The sequence below is a fragment of the Oncorhynchus nerka genome, linkage group LG2 (genome assembly GCF_034236695.1).
Source record: "Oncorhynchus nerka isolate Pitt River linkage group LG2, Oner_Uvic_2.0, whole genome shotgun sequence".
NCBI lineage: Eukaryota > Metazoa > Chordata > Actinopteri > Salmoniformes > Salmonidae > Oncorhynchus > Oncorhynchus nerka.
The window spans coordinates 8,137,447-8,151,674 of NC_088397.1; the positions used below are offsets into that span (position 1 = coordinate 8,137,447).

At 45.1% G+C, this 14,228-nt stretch overlaps 2 protein-coding genes across 2 annotated transcripts in view; both read left to right on the top strand.

Annotated features, from left to right (window-relative positions):
- The window catches only part of nhsb (Nance-Horan syndrome b (congenital cataracts and dental anomalies)), a 52,372-nt gene extending 47,364 nt beyond the window's left edge, over positions 1 to 5,008 (top strand). Inside the window, 2 exon segments of the mRNA XM_065022657.1 lie at positions 55 to 161; positions 164 to 5,008. Of these exon segments, the coding sequence (XP_064878729.1) occupies positions 55 to 161; positions 164 to 711 (655 nt within the window). The 3' untranslated portion in view covers positions 712 to 5,008.
- Positions 5,009 to 10,615: 5,607 nt separating this feature from the next.
- The window catches only part of si:ch211-161f7.2 (retinoic acid-induced protein 2), a 31,619-nt gene continuing 28,006 nt past the window's right edge, over positions 10,616 to 14,228 (top strand). Inside the window, exon 1 of the mRNA XM_065022659.1 lies at positions 10,616 to 10,738. The gene's annotated coding sequence lies outside the window, so the exon portion shown is untranslated. The remainder of the gene's footprint in view (positions 10,739 to 14,228) is intronic.

The window sequence follows — 14,228 nt, forward strand, 5'->3', positions numbered from 1 at the left end:
ATGGGCTATAAAATGTCCTGTTTACCTGAACCGTGTAACACTCTCCTATTGTAGGTCCAAGAGAAAAGTCCTGGGCCGTAAAGACTCTGGAGAGCTGAGTGGGAAGAGCCGTCTGTGTCCTCCTCCGGCTGCCGTCGTTCCACCTGCAGCTATCCTCCCAGCCATCCCCCTCCGCCCCCTCTCATCATCCCCCCCGCCCCAGCCCTCTCCACCCTGACCGCGGCCGGGACCCAGCGCACCCCAGGACCCATCTACCGCAGCGCCAAGAAGTCCAGCACCTCCAACGAGGAGTTCAAGCTGCTTCTCCTGAAGAAGGGCAGTCGGACTGATTCCAGCTACCGCATGTCTGCTACAGAGATCCTCAAGAGCCCCATCGCCCCTAAGTCCCCTGGGCACCCCTTGGCTGCTGAGGGCCAGGTCAGGTACCCCACCGAGGAGCCCCCCTCTCCCCTGCAGGAGCCATCATTGCAGGCGGACGGGGAGCAACTCTTCCCCCCCAGCCTCTTCCCCAGGCCCAGTTCAGACAGCTTCAGCCCTAAAACACCCCCCACGTCGGCTTCGTCCAGACAGGGGCGCTCCCGGATCCCCCCTGCAGCCAATAGTAGTCGCTACAGCACCCGTAGCCGGCTCTATACGGCACCCATGCAGGTCATATCAGAGGGGGAGACTGAGAACTCAGATGGGAGTCCCCATGATGATCGCTCCGCGTAATGATCGCTCTGCTCAGTGCAGAAACATGTACCCTAATCCTTATTTGGTGTGCTACTTTTGACCAGGGCCCATATAAGGAATAGGATGCCATTTGGGACGTAGACATATTTATATGGATCTGGTTCAGTGCTGTTACTGTTCTTATCTACTGAGTACTGAAGGATACACAACTCAACAAAGAGGGTATAACCAGAGAGAAGACTACTCTGGACTACCTGCCTGGGGGTTTGATATCTTGGTGCAGAACTGAAGAACACAACTTTGTGTTTTGTTCAGAGTGTAAAGAAAGAAAAAAAAATGTTCTTGTTTTGAACTTTGAACTCCCTTTTTAAATAACCCAAGATCCTGTATTGAGTGAAACGTGGACAAGAGGAGAAAAATGGAGCGGTAAGACAACCTGTGTGTGTGTTGGAGCAAATGGAACGTCCATCGTCATTTTTTATCTTCTTGGATGTTGGATGACTTGTATGTCGTGTCCTAACGTGACCCTAAAATAACTGCTTTCCGAAAGAATTGCATTTCTCTCTACACTTACCCAGAGGACAGGTCATTATTTCAACCATAAACAAAATATTCCCAGTCGACAAAAATGAATAAGCTATATGTTTTGTATTGCTACCGCCCCAACACAAAACAATGGACTGTGATCACTATTGACAACCATGTGTCAAAGTATTGTTTTACCAAGAGTGAGTTAACAACACACATAGGTCAACATGCCATCCTCACATAGATAAACTACATGTAAAGAAATAGGAATGACCTATGACCCTAGAAGAGCTCTCAGTGCAGGGAATCCTGGCAGGGACACATAAGGGAAATATTTGGTCTTGTTGAAGTGATGTGGTGCAGATGTCAAGGTGTCAGAAGAGATGATGGGACAATCGTGCTGTGGCCTTTCTGCGCTGGAGGGCCAAGCATGCCGGGGATTCACTGACTACTCTAGAGGAGATATTTACGACTATAAAAACAAACAAAGAGTGAAAAGCTATCGAGGGTCTTTCCCACTAATGTTTGGCTAGCTAGCTGGGAGGTTGAAATGGATCGGGTTTTCAAAGCCTAACTTCTCCTTTGCACTTCGTCATTATGAATTCTTCAAGAATATTCCTTGAGAAAAATAAAACTAATCTTATAATGGAAAATTCCTATTGTGTATATTTGTATTGAATATAAAAGAACATAGCTATATGAAGAGACATACAAAAACATTTTTAACGACACAAACCCATCATTTGTAGCAGAGTGGATTGGGGACGTAGAAATGGAATAACTACATTCTAGAATGACTAGATTCTGTTTCTATGGGGATAGGTGGGGGGGTGCAATCTTTCCGTAGTTCCGTAACATCAGTAGCCAGGGGCACGTCGCAAAGCCCAACACATTAATCATACAACCTTATTAAGAGAAACAACAAATCATCTGTCCTTGTGAAAATATCGGTTTGAATCTTTAAGATTTCACTCAAATATTACGCTTCTCTCTAGTGTTTTTTTTCAGGTTTTAAACTCATTTAACATAACAAATGGGTTATACATTTTAAGTAATGACATTCTGGTGAACAGACCAATCTTGAAGAGTTGTGTTTCTACATTGAAAAACAAACTGTAGATCAATGAAGTCACTCAATGTGTTCTATGAATACCTCTGCAACCATATTACTGTTCGTTTGTACAGATCTAACATAGAGATACATAGATAAAAGGACAACTGTTACTCAGCGAAATTTGAATTGCAGAACTAACTGAACTGACACTGTGTACGAGGTTACAGGAGGAAACAAGCTGTGAACTAATTAGAATTTGACATGAATTAATATCTGTTGCTGCAGAGCACTGTGGTGTTCCTTGTTTTATTCCTATTTTCATCTATCGCATGCAATAAACAAAAAAACACCATATCATTTTCAAGAGGGGAAATATCTGTTAGAGATACTACCACGAGAAAAGATATCGAATTTTCAGTTTCATTTTTGAATATGTAAAGTTGGGTGTAATTCAATATATGTACAAAATGTTTGACAATTCTGTTTTGTATAGTTGTGTTCATGGACAGGGGGGTATCTTGTACTGTAAAATGAACAAAAAATGACTGGACAATCAAACAGAGAATTTGGAAAAACGTAAGAAAGCTATAAGAGTACGTAGGTTCCAGGTAAGGGATGAGTATGTTCTGGAGTTAGTTATTATGTAGGTTCCAGGTAAGGGATGAGTATGTTCTGGAGTTAGTTATTATGTAGGTTCCAGGTAAGGGATGAGTACGTTCTGGAGTTAGTTATTACGTAGGTTCCAGGTAAGGGATGAGTACGTTCTGGAGTTAGTTATTATGTAGGTTCCAGGTAAGGGATGAGTACGTTCTGGAGTTAGTTATTATGTAGGTTCCAGGTAAGGGATGAGTATGTTCTGGAGTTAGTTATTACGTAGGTTCCAGGTAAGGGATGAGTACGTTCTGGAGTTAGTTATTACGTAGGTTCCAGGTAAGGGATGAGTACGTTCTGGAGTTAGTTATTACGTAGGTTCCAGGTAAGGGATGAGTACGTTCTGGAGTTAGTTATTACGTAGGTTCCAGGTAAGGGATGAGTACGTTCTGGAGTTAGTTATTAGTAAAAAGATCCAGGGTGAAATCCTTGTGAGAGTCAGATGAATTGAGCTTGAGATGGGACGGGAGGTAGGATGGGCATGTGCATGCGTGTGCACTTGTGTGTGTATGTGTGCGTGCGCATCTGCGTGTGTGTGTGTGTGTGTGTTACGTGGACAGTGAACAGAGCAGGTAGAGGTAGGGTCGTCGTTAGGTAGGGCAACGCACTACAATTCCTCCCTGTACTCTTAGAAAAAAAGGTGCTATCTAGAACCTGAAAGGGTTTTTCGGCTGTCCCAATAGGAGAACCCTTTGAAGAACCCTTTTTGGGTTCCAAGTATAACCCTTTTAGTTCTAGGTAGAACCCTTTCAGGTTCCATGTAGAACCCTTTTTACAGAGGGTTCTACATGGAACTTAAAAGGGTTCTACCTGGAACTAAAAAGGCTTCTCCTATGGGGAGAGCCGAAGAACCCTTTTGGAACCTTTTTTTCTAAGAGTGTGTGGTATAATTGTGTTAACATTCTATTTCATCTTATCGTTTTACAAACTGTTGGACTATAAAACTGCAGCCATTCATTTGCCTGGTGTTGAAATGCCATACTATATATATATCTAGGCGTTTGGTGAACCTTTCTGTGGTCAAAATTACACAAAATGGCTGGTTAGACACTGGGGAACATTGGGGAACATTGGGGAACCAAGAGACAGGTACCTCTCTATGCATTGTGTCTCTCTTTTAAATGTAGATTATGGTGCGACAACTTGCCAGGATCTACAAGATGACATTCATTAATAACAATAAGTATACGGCATTGTATAGAAACTATTTTTAATCACAGGATATTTTATCCAGAGAGTTATTTTATTATCATATTGAATAACCTAGAAGAGGAATGATGGTGAAACTGAAAGACATTTAATATCAGAGTCTATAATAATATCATGATTGAACTGAACTGGCTGATGCTAAACGTGACGGTGCATTCTTAGAATGCATCCCAAATGGCACCCATATTCCCTACCTAGTGCACTACCCCATAGGGCTCTGGTCAAAAGTAGTGCACTACATAGGGAATAAAAGGGGGCCATTTCTGACTCAGTCTTAGAATATGAACGTTAAACTATATGGTGTCAAAATCCATCTTGAGTAGATATTTGGGATCCTCTGAAGTCATTTTTAATTGTTCATATGGATTAGTAACAGTAGTTTGACATAATCTGTATGCAGCCAAAACAAATATATAGATTATATTTTGATGATTTGTGTTCCCATTGCAAGTGTCTTTCAACTTTCGGTAAAGTAGCAATGTAGCCATTTCCCCCCAGGCAAGGCCCCACAGACTAAAGACATTGGTTTGTCTGAGGCCAGGCCCCACAGACTAAAGACATTGGTTCATCTGAGTCCAGGCCCCACAGACTAAAGACATTGGTTTGTCTGAGGCCAGGCCCCACAGACTAAAGACATTGGTTCGTCTGAGTCCAGGCCCCACAGACTAAAGACATTGGTTCGTCTGAGTCCAGGCCCCACAAACTAAAGACATTGGTTTGTCTGAGGCCAGGCCCCACAAACTAAAGACATTGGTTCGTCTGAGTCCAGGCCCCACAGACTAAAGACATTGGTTTGTCTGAGTCCAGGCCCCACAAACTAAAGACATTGGTTCGTCTGAGTCCAGGCCCCACAAACTAAAGACATTGGTTTGTCTCTGAGGCCAGGCCCCACAAACTAAAGACATTGGTTTGTCCAGGCCCCACAAACTAAAGACATTGGTTTGTCTGAGGCCAGGCCCCACAAACTAAAGACATTGGTTTGTCTGAGTCCAGGCCCCACAGACTAAAGACATTGGTTTGTCTGAGGCCAGGCCCCACAAACTAAAGACATTGGTTTGTCTGAGGCCAGGCCCCACAGACTAAAGACATTGGTTTGTCTGAGTCCAGGCCCCACAAACTAAAGACATTGGTTCGTCTGAGTCCAGGCCCCACAAACTAAAGACATTGGTTTGTCTGAGTCCAGGCCCCACAAACTAAAGACATTGTTTTGTCTGAGTCCAGGCCCCACAAACTAAAGACATTGGTTCATCTGAGTCCCGGCCCCACAAACTAAAGACATTGGTTTGTCTGAGGCCAGGCCCCACAAACTAAAGACATTGGTTTGTCTGAGGCCAGGCCCCACAAACTAAAGACATTGGTTTGTCTGAGTCCAGGCCCCACAAACTAAAGACATTGGTTTGTCTGAGGCCAGGCCCCACAAACTAAAGACATTGGTTTGTCTGAGGCCAGGCCCCACAAACTAAAGACATTGGTTTGTCTGAGGCCAGGCCCCACAGACAAACGTTTTCAAATAAGAAACTATTGCCTGCCTTTCCCTGAGACATATCCAATGTGTGTAACAGGGTTGGGATCGATTCCATTTCAATACCAGTCAATTCAGAAAGTAAACCAAATTCTCAATTCCAATTCCAAATTTCTCCTCTTTGAAAATCATTGAAGACAATCGGAATTGGAATTTCAGTTTACTTCCTGAATTGACTGGAATTGAAATGGATTCGAGCCCAACACAGAAGTGAGAGCCAGAGGTAATAATGTTCTCTTGTTTGCATTGACCCAGACACCTTTTAACCTCGGATTTAAAAAATACTGTTTTCCTCTGAGACATGATTCCCTGAGGTTTAAAAACAAACAGAACAATATTCTCCTATTGCACTGGTATAGTGGAGCTTGTGAAGTCTTTTCCTTTTTGCTGTAACCTGAAGTTATATTGATGATGGTATGTGATGATTTGTGTAAAAGACTGTGTTTCCCCTATCGATTCAAATATATTATACATGGTTGATTAATTGAGGATGCATGATCAGGATAGCACAGGCCATGCTTCTGCCAAAGGGTTTCAGAGAGTCAGAACTGGAAAGAACCAACACACAAAAAAAAAAAGATTTTGAAATTTTAAACATTAACATTAAAACATGAAAAACCTACTTTAAAAAGATGAAAAACAAAACCAACTATTTAAAAGGATGAGTGGTACAGTGTAACTGTCTCGGGCGGTACAAGATGCTCCTGGCTCAAGGCTGGAACATAACAGATTGCATCACCTTTTTGTATTTTTGTACAAAACTAAATGTAAATAGTAAACCTTTTTAAAAATGTTGCAAAGATCTTTTTCTTTTTTGTAAAATATTTTCAAAGTTTACATGATTAATTAATGAATTAATTCCAAGCCTTTGTATATTTTGGAGCTGTGCAACACTATTTCAGTCTTGTATTTATTTTTGGGTAAACGTGAGACCTCCATTGACTGCATTATATGGTATTGATTTGACAACTCATCAGACTGCTCAGTGACTGGGCATAGAAAAGGACAATAAATGTGACTGCGTTTGAAAAGAAACATGTGGTGTCCTTGTACGTCCTTCACGTCACACAGGTTGTGTGTGTGTGTGTGTGTGTGTGTGTGTGTGTGTGTGTGTGTGTGTGTGTGTGTGTATGTGTGTGTGTGTGTGTGTGTGTGTGTGTGTGTGTGTGTGTGTGTGTGTGTGTGTGTGTGTGTGTGTGTGTGTGTGTGTGTGTGTGTGTGTGTGTGTGTGTGTATGTGTGTATGTGTGTGTGTGTGTGTGTGTGTGTGTAACGCTAGCAGAGATCACACACACTGAAAATGTATCCCCTCACTGTAAGTCTGTTGTAAGTCACTCTGGATAAAAGTATCCGCAGATGCACTTCCTTACATTGCTTCTCAGGTTCAGTGGAGAGAATGTCTAGAGGCCCCACCACCAGTAGATGGCGATGTGTCGTTGCTGTGGAGTTTAGCCAACAGACAGGATGGCCTGCACTGTATTGCTAGGTCCCATCCACTGTGAGGCGATCTGCTTCGAGGCCCTGTCCCTTGCCTCTCTGCTGAGCAGACCTGGCAGAGTGAAGGGAATGCATTGGGACAGGAAGTGATGGTGGTTGATGTCTCACTGCCTGTCTGTCTCCTCACCCCTAGCCTGACCGGTCTGTCTCCTCACCGTTAGCCTGACCTGTCTGTCTCCTCACCCATAGCCTGACCGGTCTGTCTCCTCACCGTTAGCCTGACCTGTCTGTCTCCTCACCCATAGCCTGGCCTGTCTGTCTCTTCACCCCTGACCTGTCTGTCTCCTCACCCCTAGCCTGACCTGTCTGTCTCCTCACCCCTGACCTGTCTGTCTCCTCACCCCTAGCCTGACCGGTCTGTCTCCTCACCCCTAGCCTGACCAGTCTGTCTCCTCACCCCTAGCCTGGCCTGTCTGTCTCTTCACCCCTGACCTGTCTGTCTCCTCACCCCTAGCCTGACCTGTCTGTCTCCTCACCCCTGACCTGTCTGTCTCCTCACCCCTAGCCTGACCAGTCTGTCTCCTCACCCCTAGCCTGACCTGTCTGTCTCTTCACCCCTGACCAGTCTGTCTCCTCACCCCTAGCCTGACCTGTCTGTCTCCTCACCCCTAGCCTGTCTGTCTATTCACCCCTAGCCTGACCTGTCTGTCTCTTCACCCCTGACCTGTCTGTCTCCTCACCCCTAGCCTAACCTGTCTGTCTCCTCACCCCTGACCTGTCTGTCTCCTCACCCCTAGCCTGACCTGTCTGTCTCCTCACCCCTAGCCTGACCGGTCTGTCTCCTCACCGTTAGCCTGACCTGTCTGTCTCCTCACCCATAGCCTGACCGGTCTGTCTCCTCACCGTTAGCCTGACCTGTCTGTCTCCTCACCCATAGCCTGGCCTGTCTGTCTCTTCACCCCTGACCTGTCTGTCTCCTCACCCCTAGCCTGACCTGTCTGTCTCCTCACCCCTGACCTGTCTGTCTCCTCACCCCTAGCCTGACCAGTCTGTCTCCTCACCCCTAGCCTGGCCTGTCTGTCTCTTCACCCCTGACCTGTCTGTCTCCTCACCCCTAGCCTGACCTGTCTGTCTCCTCACCCCTGACCTGTCTGTCTCCTCACCCCTAGCCTGACCAGTCTGTCTCCTCACCCCTAGCCTGACCTGTCTGTCTCTTCACCCCTGACCAGTCTGTCTCCTCACCCCTAGCCTGACCTGTCTGTCTCTTCACCCCTGACCTGTCTGTCTCCTCACCCCTAGCCTGTCTGTCTCTTCACCCCTAGCCTGACCTGTCTGTCTCTTCACCCCTGACCTGTCTGTCTCCTCACCCCTAGCCTGACCTGTCTGTCTCCTCACCCCTGACCTGTCTGTCTCCTCACCCCTAGCCTGACCTGTCTGTCTCCTCACCCCTGACCTGTCTGTCTCCTCACCCCTAGCCTGTCTGTCTCTTCACCCATAGCCTGGCCTGTCTGTCTCCTCACCCCTGACCTGTCTGTCTCTTCACCCATAGCCTGGCCTGTCTGTCTCCTCACCCCTGACCTGTCTGTCTCCTCACCCCTAGCCTGGCCTGTCTGTCTCCTCACCCCTAGCCTGGCCTGTCTGTCTCCTCACCCCTAGCCTGGCCTGTCTGTATCCTCACCCCTAGCCTGGCCTGTCTGTCTCCTCACCCATAGCCTGGCCTGTCTGTCTCCTCACCCATAGCCTGGCCTGTCTGTCTCCTCACCCCTGACCGGTCTGTCTCCTCACCCCTAGCCTGACCTGTCTGTCTCCTCACCCATAGCCTGACCTGTCTGTCTCCTCACCCCTAGCCTGACCAGTCTGTCTCCTCACCGTTAGCCTGACCGGTCTGTCTCTTCACCCCCTGACCTGTCTGTCTCCTCACCCCTAGCCTGACCTGTCTGTCTCCTCACCCCTAGCCTGACCTGTCTGTCTCCTCACCCCTAGCCTGGCCTGTCTGTCTCTTCACCCCCTGACCTGTCTGTCTCCTCACCCCTAGCCTGACCTGTCTGTCTCCTCACCCCTAGCCTGGCCTGTCTGTCTCTTCACCCCCTGACCTGTCTGTCTCCTCACCCCTAGCCTGACCTGTCTGTCTCCTCACCCCTAGCCTGACCTGTCTGTCTCCTCACCCATAGCCTGGCCTGTCTGTCTCTTCACCCCTGACCTGTCTGTCTCCTCACCCCTAGCCTGACCTGTCTATCTCCTCACCCCTAGCCTGACCTGTCTGTCTCCTCACCCTTAGCCTGACCTGTCTATCTCCTCACCCCTAGCCTGGCCTGTCTGTCTCCTCACCCCTAGCCTGACCTGTCTATATCATCACCCCTAGCCTGACCTGTCTATATCCTCACTCCTAGCCTGACCTGTCTGTATCCTCACAGACAGGCTGTGAAAGGTCTATTGTTCCCATAGTGGGCCTTTAAAGTCTGACCCACCACTGTGACCCTCTCACAACTCAACTTCTAACCCCCAGGACGCACCCAGATGACCAGCCAACAGTCCTGAGCTGAGGCCCCTACCCACCACCAACATCACCACTACCACTTCTAAACCCCAGTTGGGGAAAATCAATTCTCAATTCTCCCCATTTAATCCCCCATGGAGCTGATCCTTCAAACAGTTCACTGAACTGTTGTGTCCTGTGTTCCATTCTCTGGGGTAAGAATCTAAGAACTCCCTCCCCTCTTTCCAACCCTTCACCCCTCACCCCTCCCCCCCATCACCACTGATGTCTTACTTGGGGAAAGCGACAATCAAACTGAAGTCATTGTCCAAATGTAAAACAGTCAGAATAGGGGAAATGAACTGTCGGGCCGTCATGCCTTAAACCTTTACAGAATACTACAACTATTTGATTTTCCTCAAAGAATAACAAAGACTTTTGAATAACAAAGAGAGAAAAGGTGACCTGCTTTCCCCTCACACATTCTCGTCTTAATACATCTGGGAAACACATATATATGCATGTCAGATGTTGATGATAACTTAGTAAAGCCAATGGTTATGGTGGAAATGATGCATTTACACATGATAGTTGTAATGTTAATGGGACACGGTTGGGTGAGTCCAGTCAGGCATCCAGAGTATATAACAACCTATTACATCCAGAAAGAGATGTCCATGTATTTGACCCAGGACAGCTACAAGGCCATCACATGACAGGAATGTCAACAATAAACATTCACACAAATTATGCTTACCATAAAATAAATGTAATCATTTGGATTAATTGTCTATAGAATAGAATAGATATAGCCTATGCTTTGCCATGGAAATTATATATATTTTTCTGTCAGGATAGGCATTATTGTTTATAAATGATTATATTTTGTAGTTACATCTGTTTGACAGCGTTCCTTATAAACCTGCTGTACTATAACCTATGCTTCATAGACTATAAAAATAACGGTTTGCTCGCAGGGTGAGGACAGCTCTCTCCTGTCAAAATACTACGTACCGGAGAAAACCGAGGACACGGTCTGCGCGCGCGCAGCCTCGCTGTCACAGGACTACCGCCTTTCTCCAGGGAAGAAACAGTTTTTTGGGGGGGCTGGCTACGGTCTCTACGTTGTAGCGTCGGGACACTGACGATTTAACATCGGGCATAGCATCAACACGGGCTCTTCTTGTATGGTAATGGCATCTATCTTTGTTCTAATTTACCTTGAAATGATGGTCGGTCGACTGTATGGCGAGAGGCCGAAATTGCATGGCTGAATGGCAGTGATAGGCCATCTCGTATTTGGAGGAGCAGAAAATGATGGAATGAGCCATATATGAACCCTAATTAATGACACCTATTCATTCCGACGTGATTACATTGTTCTGCACGCGATCGTTTATATAAGGCCAGCTTTCCTGCTATGCAGTTGGGATGGACACATTATTATGGGGCTTTATTGGGGTCGTCACATAGACTGTAGCCTATACAGAAATAACGGGTCTCATCATTACACGGTAATACCATATACACACATGTGGAGACATAGTCATAGACATACATACAGTCTACATTAAGTGGAAAATAGCCTAACAATTCTGTCTTTATTTGGGAGGCAAATTCCAACGCATCATTAAGAAATGTAATGTTATTTATTGGGTAGACCTGACCAATGCTCCCACAAATAATATTTATAACGCTGATAGCATTCTAGTAAATGTTTATTTTTAATGTTTAATTCAGACAGTTATGGTTTGCTTATCATGATGTCTATATTTAGTAATATATACGTAAACATATCTAAAGAAATGAAAGTCTCTAAATAATTGAATGTAGGCCTTTGTAACTAAAGATAACTGTTTAGTGCCCCCCACCTGTCCCTGTGGTGATTTGGTCCAGCAATATGTCCAAACAGCTGTGGTACTGTGTAACCCTAGAGGCCCTCGGGGACCCCTTGGGGACCCCTTGGAAACAATTAGACGGATCACAGTAATTATACATTACAGGACAACCCAGGTGACACACACATTATACTGTCATCCATACCATTGTCTAATTACAATAACTATTGTCCTGATGGCTAAAGCTACAGGCTAAACGACAATATAGCTCAGTTGTTAAAGACTCCGGGATCAAACCCACCTACCGCTCAGTCGCTCAGCAACAGAGATATTGTGATGAGACTAGAGGTAGATTGGGACTGTAAATAAAGTAGCCTAATCCACCTATGGCAAATGTGATATGTGGCAGACTACTAGAGGTATTGATAAGAAGTTGGTACAGAGATAATCTGTGGCAGCCTGCTAGAGGTTATATGATAAGAAATTGGTACAGAGATAATCTGTGGCAGACTGCTAGAGGTTATATGATAAGAAATTGGTACAGAGATAATCTGTGACACACTGCTAGAGGTTATATGACAAGAAGTTGGGACAGAGATAATCTGTGGCAGACTGCTAGAGGTATTGATAAGAAGTTGGGATAGAGATAATCTGTGGCAGCCTGCTAGAGGTATTGATAAGAAATTGGGACAGAGATAATCTGTGACAGACTGCTAGAGGTATTGATAAGAAGTTGGGACAGAGATAATCTGTGGCAGCCTGCTAGAGGTGTTGATAAGAAATTGGGACAGAGATAATCTGTGGCAGACTGCTAGAGGTATTGATAAGAAGTTGGGACAGAGATAATCTGTGGCAGCCTGCTAGAGGTGTTGATAAGAAATTGGGACAGAGATAATCTGTGGCAGACTGCTAGAGGTATTGATAAGAAGTTGGGACAGAGATAATCTGTGGCAGCCTGCTAGAGGTGTTGATAAGAAATTGGGACAGAGATAATCTGTGGCAGACTGCTAGAGGTATTGATAAGAAGTTGGGACAGAGATAATCTGTGGCAGCCTGCTAGAGGTGTTGATAAGAAATTGGGACAGAGATAATCTGTGGCAGACTGCTAGAGGTATTGATAAGAAGTTGGTACAGAGATAATATAATACTTCTGATAGAATGTTTGATTTGTTTTGAAACTAGAATATATCAGATCTATCTCCTCTGTCATACATAATATATCATATCTATCTCCTCTACCATACATAATATATCATATCTATCTCCTCTACCATACATAATATATCAGATCTATCTCCTCTACCATACATAATATATCAGGTCTATCTCCTCTACCATACATAATATATCAGGTCTATCTCCTCTACCATACATAATATATCAGATCTATCTCCTCTACCATACATAATATATCAGGTATATCTCCTCTACCATACATAATATATCAGATCTATCTCCTCTACCATACATAATATATCAGATCTATCTCCTCTACCATACATAATATATCAGGTATATCTCCTCTATCATACATAATATATCAGGTCTATCTCCTCTACCATACATAATATATCAGGTCTATCCCCTGTAGTGGCCTCTCCATTCTAGTTTGTAATAGTGTTCTATTATATGCAGATGTTTAGACACACACACACACACACACACACACACACACACACACACACACACACACACATCTCAGTAATCTGGGCACCTCAACTGTGTTTTGTTTGTGAAAACGGAGAAGGGAGGAGCTTTCCTCTTTGGGGAGTTAAAGTGGAGAGAGAGAGAGAACTGTGGAAGACATTACTACACACAGACACACACACAAACAGACAGACAGACAGACAGACAGACAGACAGACAGACAGACAGACAGACAGACAGACAGACAGACAGACAGACAGACAGACAGACAGACAGACACACACACACACACACACACACACACACACACACACACACTGTGTTGTTCTCCAGTGGGTATGCTGGCTGTGCTAGCTGGTCAAGGCCATGCCCCGGCAGTGGCATAAAAGGCACATTATGTAACTCCACAGCCTGTCCCTACCTATTTTCTGACAGAAGCACATCTTAAAGGTACATTTGACAGATTCTACCTTTAAACTATGAGGTCACTGGTCATTACCTGGACCCCTGATCTCTCTTGACCACGTGACCTGACCAGGAAGAACATCAGCCCCTAGTTATACGGTTGTTATAAACTAGTGGAAAGAAAGCACACTACATAGAAAACAGGCTGAAAGCACACTACATAGGAAACAGAATGAAAGCACACTACATAGGAAACAGAATGAAAGCACACTACATAGGAAACAGGCTGAAAGCACACTACATAGGAAACAGGCTGAAAGCACACTACATAGGAAACAGGCTGAAAGCACACTACATAGAAAACAGGCTAAAAGCACACTACATAGGAAACAGGCTGAAAGCACACTACATAGAAAACAGGCTGAAAGCACACTTACATAGGAAACAGGCTGAAAGCACACTACATAGGAAACAGGCTGAAAGCACACTACATAGGAAACAGAAGAGAGCACACTACATAGGAAACAGGCTGAAAGCACACTACATAGGAAACAGAAGAGAGCACACTACATAGGAAACAGGCTGAAAGCACACTACATAGGAAACAGAAGAGAGCACACTACATAGGAAACAGAAGAGAGCACACTACATAGGAAACAGGCTGAAAGCACACTACATAGGAAACAGGCTGAAAGCACACTACATAGGAAACAGGATGAAAGCACACTACATAGGAAACAGGCTGAAAGCACACTACATAGGAAACAGAAGAGAGCACACTACATAGAAA